This window comes from Aspergillus undulatus, assembly GCF_047715775.1.
Source record: "Aspergillus undulatus strain CBS 261.88 unplaced genomic scaffold BDV17scaffold_39, whole genome shotgun sequence".
Classification (NCBI taxonomy): domain Eukaryota; kingdom Fungi; phylum Ascomycota; class Eurotiomycetes; order Eurotiales; family Aspergillaceae; genus Aspergillus; species Aspergillus undulatus.
In genome coordinates, this window is record NW_027396643.1 from 160,163 (window position 1) to 179,427 (window position 19,265).

The 19,265-nt window shown below is 51.7% G+C and overlaps 9 protein-coding genes across 9 annotated transcripts; 5 read left to right on the forward strand and 4 right to left on the reverse strand.

The window, feature by feature from the left end:
* Nucleotides 1–1,287: 1,287 nt before the first annotated feature.
* On the reverse strand, nucleotides 1,288–3,862 carry BDV17DRAFT_141808 (MYB DNA-binding domain protein). The gene is made up of 2 exons (XM_073754311.1): nucleotides 3,767–3,862; nucleotides 1,288–3,678 (listed from the first exon to the last, which is right to left on the reverse strand). Exons 1-2 carry the CDS (start codon nucleotides 3,816–3,818, stop codon nucleotides 1,595–1,597), a joined length of 2,136 nt encoding a protein of 711 aa, XP_073613655.1. The 5' UTR covers nucleotides 3,819–3,862; the 3' UTR covers nucleotides 1,288–1,594.
* Nucleotides 3,863–4,020: 158 nt separating this feature from the next.
* Nucleotides 4,021–5,095, reverse strand: BDV17DRAFT_268645 (exosome non-catalytic core subunit RRP40). Its single transcript, XM_073758480.1, has one exon. It carries the CDS (start codon nucleotides 4,870–4,872, stop codon nucleotides 4,051–4,053), a length of 822 nt encoding a protein of 273 aa, XP_073613656.1. The 5' UTR covers nucleotides 4,873–5,095; the 3' UTR covers nucleotides 4,021–4,050.
* A 34-nt stretch (nucleotides 5,096–5,129) lies between these two features.
* BDV17DRAFT_268647 (ribosome-associated complex protein SSZ1) lies at nucleotides 5,130–7,775 on the forward strand. The gene is made up of 5 exons (XM_073758481.1): nucleotides 5,130–5,433; nucleotides 5,510–5,546; nucleotides 5,639–5,765; nucleotides 5,828–6,599; nucleotides 6,650–7,775. The coding sequence occupies exons 1-5, from the start codon at nucleotides 5,347–5,349 to the stop codon at nucleotides 7,319–7,321; spliced, it is 1,695 nt and encodes a 564-aa protein (XP_073613657.1). The 5' UTR covers nucleotides 5,130–5,346; the 3' UTR covers nucleotides 7,322–7,775.
* Nucleotides 7,776–7,788: 13 nt separating this feature from the next.
* Nucleotides 7,789–9,371, reverse strand: BDV17DRAFT_141836 (SUR7/PalI family protein). The gene is made up of 4 exons (XM_073754312.1): nucleotides 9,161–9,371; nucleotides 8,795–9,089; nucleotides 8,556–8,738; nucleotides 7,789–8,500 (listed from the first exon to the last, which is right to left on the reverse strand). The coding sequence occupies exons 1-4, from the start codon at nucleotides 9,171–9,173 to the stop codon at nucleotides 8,257–8,259; spliced, it is 735 nt and encodes a 244-aa protein (XP_073613658.1). The 5' UTR covers nucleotides 9,174–9,371; the 3' UTR covers nucleotides 7,789–8,256.
* A 588-nt stretch (nucleotides 9,372–9,959) lies between these two features.
* On the forward strand, nucleotides 9,960–13,999 carry BDV17DRAFT_283041 (tRNA methyltransferase RSM22; the record flags this gene model as incomplete). The annotated part of the gene is made up of 6 exons (XM_073760294.1): nucleotides 9,960–10,025; nucleotides 10,109–10,294; nucleotides 10,349–10,651; nucleotides 10,699–10,980; nucleotides 11,702–12,644; nucleotides 12,678–13,999. The coding sequence occupies 6 exons, from the start codon at nucleotides 9,960–9,962 to the stop codon at nucleotides 13,997–13,999; spliced, it is 3,102 nt and encodes a 1,033-aa protein (XP_073613659.1).
* Nucleotides 14,000–14,449: 450 nt separating this feature from the next.
* BDV17DRAFT_293172 (DASH complex subunit SPC19) lies at nucleotides 14,450–15,018 on the reverse strand (the record flags this gene model as incomplete). The annotated part of the gene is made up of 2 exons (XM_073762538.1): nucleotides 14,450–14,827; nucleotides 14,887–15,018. 2 exons carry the CDS (start codon nucleotides 15,016–15,018, stop codon nucleotides 14,450–14,452), a joined length of 510 nt encoding a protein of 169 aa, XP_073613660.1.
* An 83-nt stretch (nucleotides 15,019–15,101) lies between these two features.
* On the forward strand, nucleotides 15,102–16,103 carry BDV17DRAFT_268662 (F1F0 ATP synthase subunit i). Its single transcript, XM_073758482.1, has 4 exons — nucleotides 15,102–15,351; nucleotides 15,418–15,447; nucleotides 15,569–15,619; nucleotides 15,734–16,103. Exons 1-4 carry the CDS (start codon nucleotides 15,144–15,146, stop codon nucleotides 15,787–15,789), a joined length of 345 nt encoding a protein of 114 aa, XP_073613661.1. The 5' UTR covers nucleotides 15,102–15,143; the 3' UTR covers nucleotides 15,790–16,103.
* Nucleotides 16,104–16,435: 332 nt separating this feature from the next.
* Nucleotides 16,436–17,562, forward strand: BDV17DRAFT_268664 (mitochondrial 37S ribosomal protein uS14m). The gene is made up of 3 exons (XM_073758483.1): nucleotides 16,436–16,604; nucleotides 16,703–16,874; nucleotides 16,960–17,562. The coding sequence occupies exons 1-3, from the start codon at nucleotides 16,498–16,500 to the stop codon at nucleotides 17,020–17,022; spliced, it is 342 nt and encodes a 113-aa protein (XP_073613662.1). The 5' UTR covers nucleotides 16,436–16,497; the 3' UTR covers nucleotides 17,023–17,562.
* A 2-nt stretch (nucleotides 17,563–17,564) lies between these two features.
* On the forward strand, nucleotides 17,565–19,124 carry BDV17DRAFT_299410 (uncharacterized protein; the record flags this gene model as incomplete). Its single annotated transcript, XM_073763872.1, has 4 exons — nucleotides 17,565–17,632; nucleotides 17,687–17,802; nucleotides 17,881–18,528; nucleotides 18,658–19,124. 4 exons carry the CDS (start codon nucleotides 17,565–17,567, stop codon nucleotides 19,122–19,124), a joined length of 1,299 nt encoding a protein of 432 aa, XP_073613663.1.
* Nucleotides 19,125–19,265: the final 141 nt, after the last annotated feature.

Below are 19,265 nucleotides of genomic sequence, written 5' to 3' on the forward strand. Positions count from 1 at the left end.
TGAAACCATTCACCTTGAAACCACTCACCCACTGGCCGAGTTATGTTTTCCTGCATCAAAGAGACGAGATGATTGTGATTACTAGCCTCGAAAAGGACAGCGTGCAGTAGATAAAGGCCGCGGGAGACTACTGCGATCCCCTAATAACCACTATTCTCTTGAATACCTCATTAGTTGCAGCTTGACATCGTCTCTGAAAGGATAAAACAAACATGAGCTGTTCAAACGAAAGGCTCCCTGAGGAGTCGGCGGCCGTTGTCCGTTGAAGTCGGGATTCGTTTCATCCACGTCCCAAGCAATGTCATCAAAGACTTGGTTGTATTTATCTTCTGCAAATAAATCGATGCAACTCATCTCCTCAGCTTCCCAGGGTTCAAATAAAGTTACGAATAAGTTCAAGGTCTGAACAAGTCAGATCCGCGGTGTCCCCTAAGCTCATCAGGTTCGTGATGGCTGAGGCCAAAAAGGTTACAGCAAAGTCCACAGCGATACCAGGCACGGATAATTCGAGCCTCCTCGGTTTTGCTTAGAGCATAAATGCTCGTCGGCGTATTTGCCTGTGTCGAGAGATTGTTTAGCGCCCAGGAGGCGTAGCGCCTCACGAAGGGCGTGATGAAAATGCGGTGGAAGTCCAGCATACCCGCAATCTCCTCCCTCGTGAACTCAGCATTTACTCCGGGCAGCTCAGACATGAACCTGCGAGTCTTGAAGTCCTCGAGGAGCAGTTTGACGCTATCCCTTGTGCGCGAGTCAAGGAACTCAATACGACCGGTTTGATAGACAGCATATGCTTCAGTAATTGAAGAACCGAGTGTTGTCTGTAAGGAGTCGCTGAGTATCTGCCAGCCATCAAGCATAAATTGCTGGTAGTGGACGGGTGACGCGAGAACCAGGGCACTTGAGCCCTTCGAATTCTATCATGGATAGGATATGGCGCCGAATTTCAGGGCAAGTCTTCTAGTGGTGCATTGAGTTGAGGTTTCTTGTGGTCTGGGCTTTGCCCAACCATCCGCTATTTGTAGCGTGAAGCAGGATAACGGACTCCGTCCTTGAGGCTGGGATGCAGCGTCTTGAAAGCTAGTTTCGACTGTTGCTGTCGATGGCGCACGTTGTTCGGTGGATGGCTGGCGGGCGTGTTGAGAGTTCCCGAAGCTCCAAAATGGTGGGCTCTTCCATCGTCGATTTTGTAATGGGGAGGAAAGTGTAAGTAAGTGTTGAGTTGCTGAGCTGGAAGCTGCAGGTTTGATATAGGTCGGCCAGCCTAGACGCTGCGATTACATAACTGTGGCTATATGTAGGTAGGTACATATGTACTGGGATACATTGGTCTTAGTTGAATACAGAAATAACAATGATGAACAGATGCCGAGAGTATATGGATAGATAGAAAGAACATGAATGGTATCTTTAACAAAAATAGAAATCGTAACGTAGCGATGCACTTCAGTTCATTCCGAGTCCGAGTCAGTATCAGCCTCAGAGCCAGAGTCGGATGAGCCCTCGCTGCTTGAGTCACTGCCGTCGACGGTGCTGGCATCGTTCTCTTGCTTTCTGATCGGAGAGCCATTGGCAGGCTCTTCTTCCCCATCGACCTTCACTGCTTTCGCATTGTCCTCATCTTCCGAGTCGCTTGAGCTTGTCGCGCAGAGCCTGAACTGGTACTAGAGCCGGACGGCGAACGACCTCTTAACTGGGCGATGTTTGGCTTTCTGTCATTACTCGAGTCTTCAGCGTCGGTCTCAGACTCGCTGCTGCCGTTTCTCGGGGCTGACTTTGCTTGTTGCTCGCTGGTCGATGTGGACTCGTCGTCACTTTCGTCGCTGTCGTCTTCAGATGTGGGTTCCCTTTTTATTATCACGCCTTTGTCCTCTTCAGTATTGGCCTTGATTGTAGAAGCCCCTTTTTGTTTCCCTTTTGAGGAGAAATACTGGTTTATGCTCTCGTCTTCGCTATCGCTGTCGCTCTCTTCATTAGACGACGATGAGCCACTGGATTCATCGTCGTTGCTTTCTTGTTTCACGGGTTGCATTCCTTCCACGGCCTTCTTATCTTGTGTAGTTATCTGCGCGCCAGTATCCTCACTTGAGTCAGAATCGGATTCCTCTGAGCCCGATCCGCTCTCGTCGGAGTCTGAGTCGGACGATGACGTGGAAGACCGTTTCTGCGCGGTTGTTTGTGAGGCATCACCGGTTCCTGGCTCCATTTTTATTGTTGGCGATGCGGCCAGCTTTTCGTCGTTGGGCTCAGGCTCAGACTCGGAGTCGGAACTACTACCAGAATTCTCGCTGCCAGAGCTAGATCCATCTTCGGATTCATCCTGGCTAGATTCGGCTTCCCTATGCTCTCCCGGCGCAGAAGGTTCGTCTTTCGTTGGGCCTGTAGACTTCTGCCCTGTCGACCGCTGAGGCGTGGGCCTCGATTTTCGCTCGTTCTCGCCATGGTCTGGCACGTCCGACTCATCGTCCTCAGAGTTTACATAGGTGGCACTCCGATGGCTTTTGGCCTGCTTCAGACTTGATGCAGGGGTTGCACTTCGAGACATAGATTGAGAGTTTGCGCGAGAATTCACTTGAGAGCCGGATGCAGCCAAGCTGGCCTTGACTCCACGCCACTTATCCGCGCATTGCTGTCTTGAACGACAATGTCCCATGTTCTTGCTCACTTGACCCCATGATATGAGTGACTCATCCATCTGGTAAATATTTTCACCCACATCATATCCCTCTGCCTTCAACTTTGACCAAGCGTCGCGCAACGCCTTCTTCATTATACCCAGTTCTCCCTCAGACCATGCTCCGATATTCATAGTAGCCCGGTGCTCAAGTCGATTTTTCCAACGCTGTACAACATCATCCGCACTTCTGCCTAAATCCTCCCCAATTTGAGTCCACTTTGGACCGTGCTGTTTGTAGAGCGCCACAAGCTCGTCATCCTGCTCGGGTGTCCACTCATGCGGCTTCTGGCCAGACGCCTGGAAATGACGCTTCATAAATCTGTTGACGGATCGTCTGTCCCGCTCGGGCAATATCTCGCGGGCCTTTTGCCAGAACTGTTGCTTTTTGATCCCGTTGACATCGGGAAATGTCCCCTCGAAGCCATGTTGCACCATTAGGTCAAACGTCGCAGCACTGCACCCATTTGAATTGCAAAATTCAATCTTGAAGTTCTCAAGAGCTTCTACCTCCGCTGGCTTGAACGCTCCGGTTGCGCCTTTTGCGTTGGTGGTTCCATTCGCCCGGTTCAGCCGCCCCTTCGCCTGAAAGGAGCCAGTGCTCAGCGCCGGCGATGGTGACATCTTGTAGTCATTTCGTAGGGCGTTAATTTGCGGCTGATTCAAAGGTGTGCTCTGCGAGCTCGAGGTCTTTGTTTTCGTTTTGCGACCTGGCGCCGAAGCATCATTAGTCGCTAGATTGTCGACGATCTTTTGTCGCTTGGCTGGCTTGGGATGTTGCTCTGACGTTGAGCCATCGTTGGTTGCCAGATTATCAACAATCTTGTTTCGCTTTGCTTTGGGCGACTGTTCTGATGATGCGACAGTTATGGAACTTGTCCTGCCGGTCCTCTGAGAGGATTTCCGTTTCCGCTTAGGGGCAGCCTCGTGCGATTTTGATTTGGACTTTGTCGAGGTCGCCGGAGAGCTCGAATGAGATAGTGCGTCCTGCGTATTTTCGCCGCCATCTGCATAAAGCATACCGATGTCAGTTGCTGCAAATGGAAGACCTGGGGTACGGAGTAGCTGGATGTGGGTAATTCGCTGGATACGCACCGATTTCTCCATTTTGCGCATGTTCAGCTGGTTGTGATTGCCCTTGGCCCATTGTCAGGACGTCGGAGTTATGTAACCAGCTGCGGGGAAAGGCAGAACGGTCGTTGAGACGTATTGAAATGGGCGCTTGGAGGACGTTGAAAAAAGTTGAAAATATGGCTGGGCGGCCGCGGAGCTTTCCGCTACCAATCTGCGGAGAGCATTCTATATCTACAAAAGTACGGATAGCAAAGCGGAGGAAGATGGGCAAAAGGGACTGTAAAGAAGGATATCGTTATTGATTATCATGACTCTATTTTCATTTCCCGTAAAATCCTTGTCACCAATTTCCTTTGATCGGTTGGGTTGAGATTATGTTCATCAATCGTAGTGAGACAGCGTCCGATCGCTACGGTTGCTTTGATAGCATCTTCCTCACTATTCGAGCAGTCCACCCAGACCTTCCCATTCCTTCCAACAGCAATCTCAAACCCCCCGGCCTTCTCTAATTTCTTGCCTAGCTCGTCTAGAACCACCAAGCCAGCGACACCATCTTGCGATTCCGATGACGAGGAGCTGGCTCTGATCAACCTAGCAGCCATCCCCGTAGAGATATCAAACACCATTCCATTGTTCAAAGGCCCCAGTCCCCCAGGCTCAGCTTTTCCAGTCGCAGGATTGACGCATGTGAGCTCCACCTCTGCGCCAGGCCCCAAACCCGTCGACAGCACGCGGGCATAGACCAGATCGCCTTGTCTGAGCATCGGTCGTGTTTTCTTCGTCGCGCCTTCGAATGATAATTGCCCCAGCAGAGCATGAGGAGACTGTGGTGTAATCATGCAGTGGAAGTAGTCAGCGCTTGAATGGTGCACCTGCGCGATCACGAGATCATTCGATGTTGGAACATAGCGGTGATCTGAGGAGGATAATATGGAGACGGCATTCCGCTTGTTATCTGTAGAGAGTATTCCGGCTTGTGTCGCGGTCAAAGCACGGCTTGTGGAAGTAGACGATGGCGGTTGCGAGAGAAGGCGGAGACCCGGCCCTAGTCGTAGCGGCGCTGAACTGTTGGGTAGATATTCCGATGGCACTTCATCGCCTGGAAGAAGTATTAAAGGCGACGACATAGTGATATGTGTGTTGCAATGTGGTCAATGAGTTGAATTGAGGCCGGAGCCGGCATTCAAGGTTGAAAAAGTGATGCAGCTTATCGATATGGATTCACGTGACTTCGCGTCGACAGCATTATTGTCGCATCGTACGATAGTGGATAGACCGATAAAAATGAGCTAGTTCAGGCTATAGAAAGTAGATACGCAGCTCTGAAAGTCAATCAGTCCGTAATCTCGCATCTTATATTGTTCGTGGAGGGCGCGTGGCACCTAATTGTCCGCGCAGGCGATCTTGACCTCGCACCGCCACACCTTTATCGATAAGCAGCCACAGTGGCTCATCCTAGGCCAGACCAAAAACTTTTTTTCCGCCCAACAGGATTGGAGAGGCTACACTCGGTTTCTATCGTCCTTATCCTTCCCCTCCACTTCCTCATCCTCCTACAACCCTCTTTACCCTGTTCCTCTTCACCTTTTCCTTCTTTCAAGATGAGCGAAACCAACGGCGCTGGCGAGCGATTCGCTATCGGTATCTCTTTCGGCAACTCCTCTAGTTCCATTGCCCGTATCAACTCTGTACGTATCTCCACTATTCCGCGCTCTCTTCAATTGGCATGAAGAAGCAAATTTCTAACCTGATATGGCTCTATAGGAGGGCAAGGCTGAGGTTATCGCCAACGAAGAAGGAGGTTTGTCCACCCAGTCCATTTCACCACTCGATCTCCTGCTCTGCCCCTCGCCGCACACAAAATCAAACATTGGAGACTTACCCCTTTGCTAGACCGTCAAATTCCTTCCATCCTCTCATATATTGGCGGAGAGCAATATCACGGTACCCAGGCGAAAGCTCAATTGATCCGCAACTCATCAAACACTGTCGCATACTTCAGAGATTACCTTGGCAAGGAGTAAGCTATACCAACCGCAGTTTCCTCATGAAAGCGAATACATTTGCTAAAGAATATCGCAGCTTCAAATCAATAGACCCCACCCCATGCCACAACTCCGCCCACCCCATCCAGACCGACTCGACTGTTGCGTTCTCGATCCGCGACTCCGAGGGCGAGACCCCCAACACTGTTACCGTTTCCGAGATCACTACCCGCCACCTTCTCCGTCTGAAGCAGTCCGCCACGGACTACCTTGGCAAGGAAGTCAACGCTGCCGTCATCACCGTTCCCACCGACTTCAACGATGCCCAGCGCGAGGCTCTGACTGCCGCTGCCAAGGCTGCCGGTATTGAGGTCCTTCAGCTCATCCACGAGCCCGTTGCTGCTGCCGTCGCCTATGACGCCAGACCCGAGTCCGTTGTCACGGATAAGCTTGTCGTCGTTGCTGATTTCGGTGGTAACCGATCTGATGTTGCCGTCCTTGCCTCTCGCGGTGGCATGTACACCATCCTCGCGACTGCTCACGATTACGAGCTGGGAGGATCTACCCTCGACAAGATCGTCATCGATCACTTCGCCAAGGAGTTCATCAAGCAGCACAAGACCGATCCGCGCGAGAACGCTCGTGGACTTGCCAAGTTGAAGCTGGAGGGTGAGGCTACGAGAAGGGCTCTCAGCCTGGGTACCAACGCTACCCTGAGCATCGAGTCTCTTGCCGACGGTATCGACTACAGCTCGACCATTAACCGTACCCGCTACGAGCTCCTTGCCAACAAGGTCTTCTCCCAGTTCACCGGCTTGATTGAGCAGGTCATCAAGAAGGCCGAGCTGGATGTCTTAGACATCGATGAGGTTCGTTGTCCTATTTAACTCCTCTTGAACCCTTCTAACAACGTCTCCAGGTTGTCTTCTCTGGTGGTGTCTCCCACACCCCCAAGATCGCCCAGATCGCCCGCAGCATCTTCCCCGAGAAGACCAAGATCCTTGCCCCCTCCGTCGAGACCACCGCCGTCAACCCTTCCGAACTTTCCGTCCGTGGTGCCGCCATCCAGGCCTCATTGATCCAGGAGTTCGACGCCGAAGACATCGAGCAGTCCATCCACCCCATGGTCACCGCCACCCCTCACCTCAACAACGCCATCGGCGTCGAGTTCTCCTCCGGCGACGCCGTCGAGTTCTCTCCGCTCCTCAACACCCAGACTGCTCTCCCCGCCCGCCGCATTGCTCAGTACAACGTCCCCAAGGACGGCGGCGACGTCCTCGTCCGTGTCGTTGAAGGTGTCCGCGAAATAAAGGTCACCAAGCCCGAGCCCAAGCCCAAGGAGGAGAAGCCCAAGGCCGAGGACGACGAAGACGTCTCTGACTTTGACGACGACTCCGATGAGGAGGAGGAAGAGATCCGCGAGATTGTCTGGAAGACTCAGAACCCTATCGCCGAGCTTGCTGTTAAAGGCATTAAGGCTAACGGCAAGGTCGAGCTCATGGTCCACATCAACGCCGACCTCGGTCTGCAGATCACCGCTCGGGAAGTCGGCGGTCAGAGCGCTGTCCGCGGTGCTGTTGAGTCGCCATGAACGAATGTCGTTTATTTCTAATTTAGATTTAATGATCTTTCTCCTTGCTTGCCGACCTAGTTTTGATTATCTTTAGGAGCTTACATACATTGGGCTTTGCATACTGCTGCGTTCCATGGATGAGGTCTGCTACGAAGGGTATCGAAACTGTCGTCGTTGGTGGGGGGGGAGGATTCTGCCTTACTGCTTGTTTCCCGCAAATGACTGTTTGACGATGAATGTATCAACGATGACTCTGCAAAAGTATATAGAGTATCTTGCGCAAAATAGAACTCGATAGATTGGGTACTTGATCTCACACTTCGTTATATCAGTAGCAGAGCCTCACCTATGACGTCCGGGACGCCATTGCCTGGCAGAGGTCTGGCTCTGGTTCCGAGATCTATGTAGATGCTGGGTCTCATCCACTTGGCACAAAAGCTAAAGCATATCCAAAGAAGCGTATCAAGCATAGAAGATATAATTAAGTATCACATTATATTACAAATATTCTGACAGCAAACATTAAAGATAACTAGTAAGGTAGAGTAGTTGATAGATCCGTAAGATGCATGTCATCATGAAGGTCCAACATGAATCACAAAGCGGGTAAATCACGGCTGGGCCAAACCAGCCGGATTCTAGATAACAGCACTGGTAGAGAGCGAATGCACTGAATGGCAGTGTTGGAGCGAGCGTACAGCCGTATTGACCAGGCGAGTGTTCGGTGTTTGCGATACTTATTGGAAAACGTATATAGCGTAGCGTGGTGACCGGGTGGATTCAGGGTCGCGTTGCGTATGGTGTAGAGTATGACGCTGACGCCTGAAGAGCTTCCTTTCTTGCCACCGGTCGTACTGGGATTGGTCGGCCTGATGTATTATAGCATGCCGTTTCGTATGTAGCATGCCGGATTAAGTGGCCGATTCGTCGTCATATGGATGGGCGGTATAGGTTTAAGGAGCGACCTCCTTGTTGCGCTCCGCATCGGCCTGGCGCGCAGAGAAGAAACCGCGACGGCGCTGCTTACGACCGCTGTACCCGCTGTCTTTTCGGCTAACTGACCCACCCAGGCAGTACGTGACGCATGCGATCAACCAACAGGCGACGGCAGTCCACAGGAACGCGAAAGCCTTGACGCCGAGGCGGGCCCTCTGGTCGTTGGCATTGAAGTGGTTGCGGCCCTGAACGAAGACGGCACTGCATGAAGTTAGTTTTCTTTGCCTTGCGCGGTATAGGGCTAGGTTCAACGTACGTAATAAGACAGGCCACGATGGTCTGGAAGGTCAGAGCAAGCCATGCAAGGAAAGCGGAGATGTAGCTTCCAATGCGCGTGCACATGGCAAGTAACCCCGTGAAGAAGGAGAGAACTCCGAAGAACAGAGCGATGATCTCAAACGGCCATGAGAAGCGGGAAGTCAGGAAGTAGTGGTTGGTCCTACAAGAAACTGGTTAGCAAGAGCGTACATAGCATAGTGATGCACCGCGACTCACCCAATGAACGCCTGAGGGATGTTCTCCTCAGTGCCAAAGTTGCGCTGGCTTGGGGGGTCAAATGGGAAGTCGGGGTGCGTGTCGCCGCACACGTTCCTGCCATTTTCGACAGAGCAGATATTCCACCATGTCCATCGTGAGACTGCTGGTGCGCCAGGGATGTTGCCTGTATCTACCTGAAGGAAGTAGATCTGGTCGATGGGGTTTGTGTTTCTTACACCGCCGAGGAAGACGAGCCACATCAATAAGAGGGCTCCGGCAGTGAAGAAGAGGCCTAGAAAGCCCAGAGCAGCTCCTGCAGGGAAAGAGTCGTTAGTTAACCCCATATTACGAAAAGGGGATGGAGAGATAGAGAGAAGTATGTACTGGAAACTGGCATTGTAAGACCGTTGCCTCTATAATCAATTCGAGACGACGGAGAAAGATGGTGCGACGAGAGGAAGATAGAATTTGACTATCACGACCTCAAAAGGAAGTTGAAATTCGGCACAATAGTCCGGAGTAGGTATTGGTATGCAGGGGTCGGGGGCTGGAAAGATTCAAGAACGCTGGAAGGAATGAAATGTTGAGGGGTGTGGCTCAAGCTACCCTATTAAAGTATCCGGAGACTCCGGCCGCAGCATTAAGGTCCGCCGGCAATGAATGATATAATGCTTGGGGGAGCGACAGCATGACTGCGACCTGGGAGCTTCAAGCTTGGGGGATGAAGCAAAGGTCTGCGCGATGATCACGACGTCATCGGTTGATAGTTGACCTGGCCGTGAGCCGTATCCAAACTAGCGCCTGGCACCATGCCCGATCAGGCACTCATCAGTCGATGTCCATGACGTTAGTTCAACTGGGAACTTTGACCAACTCAAATCAACGAGTCCAGTCACTGACGTTGCACCACCCACGCCCAATTTTCCCAGCTCCAGTTCCAACGCTAAGCTGATCAACGTGGACCGCAAGCCTCGCCTAGCTTGAAGGTTTTCTTTCTGCCTGGTTGGGTCTCCGCCGATCCTCGTTACGGACCACGCCAGAGCCACGCCAGGAGGCCGAGGCATAGGGGCTTGGACGATTACTGCTACCAAGCCTACTATACTTATCTTATCGCTTTCTTCTTCGGGCAGAAGCAGGGTGGAAATAAGTTGCGCAGGACCCTGAATCCAAGCAGTCCGGGGAAATGGCCACTTGGGTTTATCCACCGGTTCCCCCAGAGCGTCTGGACCAGGAGGCCGATGCTGCCCTGGTACGTTTGCGCTACACCACTCGGCAGTGGTATCTTGCTACTGGCTCTATGAATTTTGCAGTGCTAAATTGGCGTTATTATAGGAAAGAGAGCTAGAATGGCTGCTGCGCTCGTTGCAGGATTCCCTCGCTTCCTTGCGAGAGGGTCTGCAAGAATGCGCAGCGTTGCTAGCTCCCAAGGAGCCAGGGTCCACACTCGTCTTATCGTCCATGCGGTCTGAAAATGTAAAAGGCTTCGTGACAAGAGTCGGGACAAAGGTCGTAAAGGGAGTATGTGTCAACTGATTTTCTCGCTGTTATAATCATTCTAATCTTGTGCGACAGGACATTCAACTTCGCCTTGCCTCGTTAAGCTCTAGAGGTGCGCCTACTACACGGCTGTGTCTATCCAATTCCCCCAATACTCCGGAGCTGGCACTAGGACAATTAATCTCAGTCAGAGACTCGGTCCGTCAGTGTCTAGACATTGTGGACGTGAGCACCTGGACGGGTGACTTCCTGAATGCGCGCTTCATATATAGCCAGCTCCATCTCCTTGGGGAGACCATTGCTGAGGGACGCCAAATGTTAAAGGGAGAAAGTGATAACGTTCGAGGCAAATGGTGGGAGACGAGTGCACCCGACAATGTAAGACACAGCAAGTGCCCCTTACTTACGATGGCTGACAGACATAGATGTTCGATCCTCCTTTACCCCCGCATCTGTCCTTCCATTTATCAATTGCAGATTCTGCTCTAGTACTTTATCTCAGAACTCTCGAGTCTACAACTCCTACTCACACCCCAACTGCATTTGCGACGGACATCTCGTTGACTGGGTTTTCTATACGCGATCGTCTGTTCGGCACTCGTGGGCCATCTCATGATGAAGCTGGTGATGTGTTTTCGTGGAAGGGAGATGAGGTCAAAGTTAAGGAGAAGATACGCGTAGAGAGTCAGGACCCTAGTCTCATGGCGGTCATGGCGAAGTTGACGGCACTTCATCATGAGGTGGTCAAGTGCAAGACTGCTCTAAAAGTCCTGATGGGTAATGATGACGATAGCGAGTCGTAGTGACATATACACCTACTGCGGCTTTCTTTTGCGTCTGCAATGCTGGAGTGTGACTGTGAATGAATTCAAGCCGATTGTTCAAACACTGCATCCAAATTAAGTCTGTTATTCTATGCGTATACCTCTGTTCTCGAACATTGTCGGACCCCGTCCGCATATGTAGGTACAGTTCCTTATGTAAATAGTTATGTAATCACCATAAAGCTCGACAACCAATAGGACATGGTCAATTTCACTTGCTTGGCATTGATTTTCTCGAGCTCTCGATGTGGCGACCAATTTCTTTCATCGCCCAGCTTCTAGCTCTCTCCTTCTCAGGGCACTGGAAGGGTTGAGGATGTTGTCGCGGACTCCTGCTTTACGGGCTGCTCGGTCCAAGTCTTGCAAGCTCAACGGGCAAGCTCCGTACAAATCGCTACATGCCGGTTCGCAGCAGCTCCGAAACAGAGGGGCCTCTCGATCGACCACGATCACTGGATCGAGTGGACTTAATCCTTCGTCGTCGTCGTCAACACGTCGCATAGGGCGGAACTCAATCGGAACTCAACCAGTACAGCTCGGAATTGAAAAGCGACATGCCTCTTCGGATGCGGAGAAAGCAGATTCGAAGGCGGAGCCGGGCGAGGATATCTACGCCTTGGTCGACAAGATAACCACCACGGAGGCTGAGATCCTTGAACTTCTTGACGAACTTGACCTTACAGACGAGTACTCCGGAATCGGTGCCTCCGGCAATGACTACCTTAACGAAGTCGCCAGCGAAGCGGTCGACCGTCCGGACGGGCAAACAGCGGAAGAACGGGTTCAGCAGGCTCGACAACTATTCGGCGAGACTCTGCCTGAAGGTTATCTGAACGAGGAGGAAACGGTACTTCATACTCGATTGTACGGAGAGCCTATCGTCGTTCCTGAAAAAGCGACCATGGTCGAAGAAGAAGAATCCGATCAACTTTTCCGTCAAGATGCCGGAGGAGAGTGGGAGGAAGTACCGTATGAAATGGCCATGGACGAGGATGTGGAGGTTGTTTATGATATGGAAGAAGATTCGCCAGTGGACGAAACTGCTGAAATGCGGCGAACTCGTGAAGTTGCCGAGCAACTGGGTGCCGAAGTAGGGCTTGAAACTTTAGAGGAAGACGCCGAGGACTCCACGCCGCGTTTGCATCCGCTTACATTGAAGGGCAAATTCTCGACTGATCCGAGCACTATCTACCCACCGAAAGACACGCTTACCGGCCCCATTAGCGCCATCTTATCAGACGCCTCGAACAAGCATATTGCGGAGGCGGCTATTGAGGCATTTGGTGGCAAGCTTCTCCCTCAGTCTACCAGGACGGCGCCTGCTCGCGCTCAAGAACCACAGCAAGCGATCGGTCTCAGCGCATCCCAGCGCTTTATGTCAGAGATGGAAGCTAATGCATACCTTGCGGTTTTATATCCCGGAATGTATGCATCGACCTTGAGTGTATTGACCGAGATTCGAAAACGTCTTGGCCGGGATTGGATACGCCCTTTGATATCGCAGGAAGGCGGGCCGAACGTCCTCGACGCTGGCGCCGGTGGTGCAGGTATTCTCGCATGGAGAGATGTTCTCCGCGCAGAATACGAGCTCATGGTCCCGGATCATCCCAAGTCAGAACCCGTCCCTTTGGGACGATCGACCGTCCTTACAGGATCAGATCCTCTCCGTCTTCGTGCCAGTGCAATGCTTGAAAACACGACATTTCTCCCTCGGTTACCCGACTACATTCACACTCGGGAAGCGCCCACCGTTCACGACAAAAGACCTCCACAACGAAAGCAATTCGACCTTATCATTGCCCCTCACACTCTCATGGGCTTCGACGAAGACTACCAGCGCAAAGAATACGTCCAGAATCTGTGGCAGCTTCTAAACCCGAACGGCGGAGTCTTGGTTCTCTTAGAAAAGGGACATCAAAAAGGTTTCGAGACCATTGCCGGAGCTCGTGAGATGCTCCTAAAGCGCTACATAGCTAGTCCTGGCTCAACGGAATACGACGAGCTCACCGAGTCTGTCGGGGAAGGGGCAAAGGTCCAGAAAGAGCCCGGCATGATCATCGCCCCCTGCACTAACCACGAACGATGCCCGATGTACCAGTCCCACGGTCACTCCAAGGGCCGCAAGGACTTCTGCCACTTCGAACAACGCTACATCCGACCACCCTTCCACCAGCGCATCATCGGCGCCAGGGACCGCAACCACGAGGACCTGAAATTCAGCTATCTCGCCGTCCAGCGCGGTGTTGACCTCCGCGAAACAGAAGGTATTTCCCAGGGTGTCGCAGCCACGGACGCCGCCTTCGAAGGATACGAGGAGGATGTGACCGAAGTGTTTGAAGCCAAGCCCGAAAACCCCGAAACCACTAAAGCTATGGTTGAGGCTGTGGCCGAGGCCGATAGCGTATTCGACCTTAACTCTGTCGCCTCTCAACCAAACGTCAACTTCCACGCTCTTTCCTTACCTCGAGTTGTTTATCAACCCATGAAACGCCGTGGTCACGTTATCTTCGACATGTGCACGCCAGCCGGGAAGATCGAACGCTGGACTGTCCCCCGGTCCTTCAGTAAACAGGCATACAAGGATGCTCGCAAAGCATACTGGGGTGACCTGTGGGCTCTTGGGGCGAAGACTCGTATTCCTAGGAACCTGAAGCTCGGCGATACGAAGGGTGAAGGGAAGAAGGAGCGGCTCGCGAGACGCGCAGCTGAAAGGAACGAGAAGGGGGATGAAGATGATCTTGAGGGTGACCCTGATGTCGATGAGTCTGGCCGTCGTGTGCGTCCAGCTCTCACGATTCCCACAAAACAGAAGGGGAAGAAGGTTCCCAGTTGGAAGAAGCAGGTTGAACTGAAAAGGTTCAGGAAGGCTTCGAAGAAAGAGGCTAGGGAAACCCTAGGATGACGTGTATTTGATGCGTTTTTGAATAATCTGGAATTGGATCTAGGCGTCATGGCGACACTACACGGACTGAAGGGACAGTTTGGACGAAGATTTGTATAATAGGCGCTAAATCACTGTAACATAGCATTATACCTCCTGAAGCAATTGAGCTCTTCTCTCAATTGTCTTTTCTCGACTCTTTATCCCCGCCAGACCTCTTGGGAGTGTTCTATCTGTCAGAAAACGCTTCTCATAAATGGAAGCGGGGACGTGGGAAGTCTTGGTCGTGATGTCCCGCGACGATCAGGTCGCTCAAGCGCAAGAGGCTTCTGGGCGTTCCCCAACAGCCCCGGATCGACCGGAGCTCTATCACGGCGCGGTTAACGAGTCGGGCTAGACTTCTTGAGAAAAGAGGCAGCTATTCAGTGTCTCGAGACATGTCTCACTTTCATCCCATCAACTAAACCTCAATCACTGGAAAGCCATACTCTTCCTCAACTGCCTCTCCCGCTGAGTACTCTGCAGCTCCAGCCGCTCAACCGCATACCTAAGCCTCTCCTTCTTCTGAACCAACCGCCTGTACTCGAGTGCTTTCGCTTCACTGACTTGTGCTTGATTCCGCGGCGTACTACTTCTCTGTCCTCGCGCCGAGCCTGATTGTCGGCTTTCGTTAGAGGCGAGTCTGCCCTCCTGCAGCTCGCATTTTGCGCGTAGTCCCTGTTCTCGTCGCGAGAGCTTCTCGACGTGGTTGGAGGCGAGGGAAAGGAGGTGGGCGATGCTTGGGGTGATTTCGTCGAGGAGGGATTGTTGCGCTTCGCGGATTGTTGATTCGGGGAGGAGTTCGAAGTGCTGAGGATTCGGTGTTAGTGGAAGGTATTTCGGGGCCAACACTGGGGTGAGGGGCATACTCTTGTTGTCTGGAGGACTTTGGACATTCGGGGAAAGTCGCTGACCCCGTCGTCGAGGATGGAGATTGAGGAGTCGATTAATCGGAGGGAGGATTGGAGGGATGTGACTGAGGAGGCAAGGGAGGCCGTCATGATGAATTTCTATACGGGGCACTAATTTAGCCAAGGATTTTTTTTATTTTATTATTTTTTGCAAAGGAAAGCAAATATCGAGAATGCTGTTGTTGATGTCTTATCAATTGTTTACATGGTGAGGGATGTTATCGGGCAGTAAAAGCGGCATTCCAATATTTCCAGAAGCGGCTAGTGACTGTCCCCGGCCTTCCGGACAAACCTCGTTGCTGCCGCTCCTGCGAGTCGCACTCTTTCCCCGAACATCAACTGCATCTCTCCAAGCAACAGATCTCGCTGTACGCATTGCTACAATGTCTTCTATCCTCCCCAAGAAGTTCCCCGCCCCTGTTGGTATGTTTCTCTAGACGCCAGACGTCACCGGTCGCTAGTAGAGAATGGAACTGACCTATGATACAGCCGGTCCCCTCGGCCCCTTCTTCGCTGCCGGTACGTGCTACTTTCCTGCCGAATGAATCAATCGAGCGACCAATGGCCTTTTGAAATGATCTATATTGGATAGAATTTGGAATTTGAAGGGCTATACATACCGATACTGACGTGCGGTTAGGTCTGGTCATCCTTTACGGCATCAACTCCGCCCAGAACGCCATGGCCAACAGTGAGTGACCGGCATCTTCTTCTCGCTCATTTTCGCGGTTCCCATAACCTACTATCCCGCTTGATGTTCGTTCAGCCGTTGGCGACCACATTGCTAACCTCCACCCCTCTCCAGCTGCCGAGTTCAAGAACGACCCCCGCAACCCCAACCGCCAGGCTGCTAAGCACTAAAGTGTCGAGATAATGGATGTTTCTGAGCGACAATGAAATGGCCGGTGTGTCGCATGATGTGTTGCCGTCGACGTGATATTGCAAGCAATTCCCTGTACAGAGATAGACGCTTCTCGTCAGATAGCATGACGAATTGACAAGTTGTACCACTACTACGCTCATTCCATTTCAACCAGATCTTTAATCTTCCCTCTCGAGAATGCCATGTCGTTCTTCATGAATCTTACCAAGTCGTCGGGGCTCTCACCGGGGTATCACCCGCTTAGCAAGGGAGCGTACTCCAGCAGCTCGTCTTTTCAGATGCTCCTTAGCCGACGTTTCTAACACCGTTAAGACCCAAGAGGCATTCTCTCGTGTTCGTAGTTGATCTTTTAAGGGTTTGCATTGTGTATACAAAGGGCTAAGGCTCTTACTCGAGGCAAGGACATCGACGTATAGCCATCCTTTCGCAACATTCCCAAGATCCGTAGAACGGTTGAAGACTACAGCCATGGCAGCTTACCAGACTTATTCATATTCTTACTTGATATTGAAATATGTATAGAAAACTTTTCCCTAACATGAGGTTGTGGAAAATTGCGCTATTCCGAATCAAGAACTGTGATCCCGTGACATCGGGCTCGGGGAGTCGGAATCCTGCGATAACCAAGATTAAGAAATCCAGACTCACGACAATCTCGACCAATTTACCAGTCTACAGCACCCATAATGTCTCAATTCCGCCCCAAGAAACTCGACATTACGGGTTTTATTAACCCCCGCGTCGTCCGTGACAACACCAAGCGCCTAGTTTTCGAGCAGTACGAGCCTGATCGGTACGGCGACCTTCGCATTCCTTGAACTTTCCAGGCCGTGCCACTGTTCGAAATACAGCACATTGAGGGCCACTGCTAATATCTTTTCTCTCGGACAGACAAGCCCTCCGCTATGTCATCCGCAACACCTCTCTCCCCCAGCGTATGCGCGCCCAGGCCCAGCTCCAGCTCTCCCAGATGCACGCCTACACCCGGTCGACGCAGATCAAGAACCGATGCGTAGCAGGAGGAACAGCCAGGAGTGTGATTAGAGATTTCCGGATTGCAAGAGTAAGCGAAGCGCCCTACTTGGACTTTATGTTTATGTTCGTCACTGGATGAGTGAGTAAGGCTAACGAAGACTTCTCTCCTCCAGTATCAATTCCGTCAACAGGCTCTCGCGGGTGAACTACCGGGAGTGAAGAAGGCTAGTTGGTAAAAAGATATGTGTTATACTGGGTTACAACGGTCTGGCAAGCTTGGTTTTTGTGAGCTTGCGTACTGGCTTGGCGTTTGTTTTCTTGTGCCATATTAAGGATGATTGTACGATATGCGAGTTAGATGGGTTTATACCAGACAATTTACTCTCACTTGAGGCTTCCTTTTCTTCAACATATTGGTCTTCCTGCTTCTTGAAATGAGATTACGGGACATTTTACCTCGATCTGTCAGTTCTTCGAGTTGTCTCGTATCAGTCGCTGGGTGTATCATTTCTGAAGCGCGTACAAACGGAGGGCAGTCACCAAAATCTTGAAGCAAACGACAACCTCAACTTGCGGTACTTCAAGTTCTCTTCACTTCCTTGTTTCTTTATTTGTTCATATTCCACTGCTTCCCACTTCCTCGAGGAATATCCTTCTCATTCCGTTTCAAAGCCGGGTGAGACTCGACATAGGGTAGTCAATTGTGTCTTCCACCTCAACTCAATCCATCCTTACACCATTCCAGGGTCAAGCCCTACAACACCCGCTTGGACTCGATATGTTCGTCTACCACAGACAGGATCTTCCTGCAGACGCGGAGTTCCCTGCTGAGCTCGATAAGCTAGGGTGAGTCTTTCAAGCTCGAGCTCAGCACTGAAAGCTAATCCCTTTGATCCTCAGCTACTTCATCAATGACAAAGATCAGATCAGGAAGATCTCAGATCCAACACAGGAGTTCCAATTCAAGATCAACCGGAACGACCGCTGGAATGAAGTGCAGCGGGCTGCAATGAATGGTAAGCGAAGCACAATCCCGAGTCGTCAAGTCCAAACATAACACTACGTCGCTGTGAACAAACTAATAAATACACCAGAATGTATCCGCAAGATTGTCCTCTCCCGTCTCAACGAACTAGGCCTAGTAACCCTCCGTCTCCCTCTCACCTCCGACCCAACGAAGCCACACGTCCCAATCCTGGTCTCCAGGAACCTCGCCAACGCGTCACGCATCGTTCTCGTCTTCGGAGAACCCGTCCAGGACCTCGGTATCTGGGCTTACCGTACCGTCGGCACCGAAGGCATCAATGTTGGTTCGGCTGTGGACTTTGTTAAGGCGGTTCTCTCCCCCGGTCGCCATGATAACAGCGCCAACGCCAACGGCATCAACATCAACGGCGCCAATGGCGCAGCTGCAACAAATGAACACTCCGACTCCCCCTCAAACGGTGACACCGCAGTAATCCTCGCAAACACAGGCCAACTCTTCTGGCACTGCGGACTGGGTAAAGCAATGACGTTTACATCGAAGCTTGCCCTGCCTCGCGCTTCAGCAGTTGATCCTCCGCTCGCCGAAACAGAGCGGAACAAGATACCGGGTAATCGCCACTGGCAAGAACATGTTGACTCGGTCTTTGAGGAGCTCCTTGACGCGAGGGGACGACTTATCAGGAATGATGCTAGAATTGATGTTATTGGGGCTGCGGAGGGGGGGTTAGCTGTTGTCAGGTATTTGGGGAGGAATTGTAAGTGGATACTTTTTTTCTTTGCTTTCTTTTTGCATTCGCGGTCCCGACTCTGGTGGTGGTGGTCAATAGATTCTTGTCTTGTCCATCGCAGCCATAACTGATAACTAACCCCGTTACTTCATCTAGGGTCTACCTGGAGCACGCATATCTCAGCAATATGTCTTGCTAACCCCCTGCACACCGTCACAACTGACCTCCTCCCGCTCGAGCTCGAAGCTGAAACCCAAGTCGAGAGCAACGGCAACGGTACCACCAACGGAGGACCAAACCAAGCATCCTTCCCCGCATTCCTCTCGTCCCGGTGCCGCGCATACCTCCTCTCCCCCGAACCGCTGGGCTTCCGACTCGAGAACTCCGAAAGTCAGAAGCACGGATGTAACTGCTACTCTTCGGGAGAAGAGCTCAACGCAGAGTGCATTATTCCGAAGGCTTGGAGGAGTATGCTTGGTTGGCTGGGGAAGGTGTTTGAGGATGAGGGCTTTTGTGAGCAGCAACTTTTGGGTAGGGAGGTTGGGGGTGAGGGCGATGTGGATGAGGGAGAGGATGGGGTTATCGACGTTGACGGGGTTGCAAGTGACGTAGAGATGGTCTGAATGGATAAGCTGGGCTTCATATACGGTTGTTGCTCTTTGGCCCGTTGGCCTAGTAGTGGACGTCCGCTTCTACTTCATTCAGGCTATAGGGCATCCGAACCCTAATGGATACTTTATTCCGCTTCTAGATCTCTACCTGTG

What these genes read in the sequence shown, in the direction of transcription:
- BDV17DRAFT_141808 (XM_073754311.1), bottom strand. Translation starts at nt 3,818, where the DNA reads ATGGGCCAAGGGCAATCACAACCAGCTGAACATGCGCAAAATGGAGAA. An exon ending in TGCGCAAAATGGAGAAATCG is followed by an intron (nt 3,679 to 3,766) that starts GTGCGTATCCAG and finishes TGCTTTATGCAG; the next exon opens with ATGGCGGCGAAAATACGCAG.
- BDV17DRAFT_268645 (XM_073758480.1), bottom strand. Translation starts at nt 4,872, where the DNA reads ATGTCGTCGCCTTTAATACTTCTTCCAGGCGATGAAGTGCCATCGGAA.
- BDV17DRAFT_268647 (XM_073758481.1), top strand. Translation starts at nt 5,347, where the DNA reads ATGAGCGAAACCAACGGCGCTGGCGAGCGATTCGCTATCGGTATCTCT. An exon ending in TATCGCCAACGAAGAAGGAG is followed by an intron (nt 5,547 to 5,638) that starts GTTTGTCCACCC and finishes CCCCTTTGCTAG; the next exon opens with ACCGTCAAATTCCTTCCATC. An exon ending in AGAGATTACCTTGGCAAGGA is followed by an intron (nt 5,766 to 5,827) that starts GTAAGCTATACC and finishes AGAATATCGCAG; the next exon opens with CTTCAAATCAATAGACCCCA.
- BDV17DRAFT_141836 (XM_073754312.1), bottom strand. An exon ending in ATCCCTCAGGCGTTCATTGG is followed by an intron (nt 8,739 to 8,794) that starts GTGAGTCGCGGT and finishes AGTTTCTTGTAG; the next exon opens with GACCAACCACTACTTCCTGA. An exon ending in ATCGTGGCCTGTCTTATTAC is followed by an intron (nt 8,501 to 8,555) that starts GTACGTTGAACC and finishes AACTTCATGCAG; the next exon opens with TGCCGTCTTCGTTCAGGGCC.
- BDV17DRAFT_268662 (XM_073758482.1), top strand. Translation starts at nt 15,144, where the DNA reads ATGTTATCGGGCAGTAAAAGCGGCATTCCAATATTTCCAGAAGCGGCT. An exon ending in GAAGTTCCCCGCCCCTGTTG is followed by an intron (nt 15,352 to 15,417) that starts GTATGTTTCTCT and finishes CCTATGATACAG; the next exon opens with CCGGTCCCCTCGGCCCCTTC. An exon ending in CCAGAACGCCATGGCCAACA is followed by an intron (nt 15,620 to 15,733) that starts GTGAGTGACCGG and finishes ACCCCTCTCCAG; the next exon opens with CTGCCGAGTTCAAGAACGAC.
- BDV17DRAFT_268664 (XM_073758483.1), top strand. Translation starts at nt 16,498, where the DNA reads ATGTCTCAATTCCGCCCCAAGAAACTCGACATTACGGGTTTTATTAAC. An exon ending in GAGCAGTACGAGCCTGATCG is followed by an intron (nt 16,605 to 16,702) that starts GTACGGCGACCT and finishes TCTCTCGGACAG; the next exon opens with ACAAGCCCTCCGCTATGTCA. An exon ending in GAGATTTCCGGATTGCAAGA is followed by an intron (nt 16,875 to 16,959) that starts GTAAGCGAAGCG and finishes TCTCTCCTCCAG; the next exon opens with TATCAATTCCGTCAACAGGC.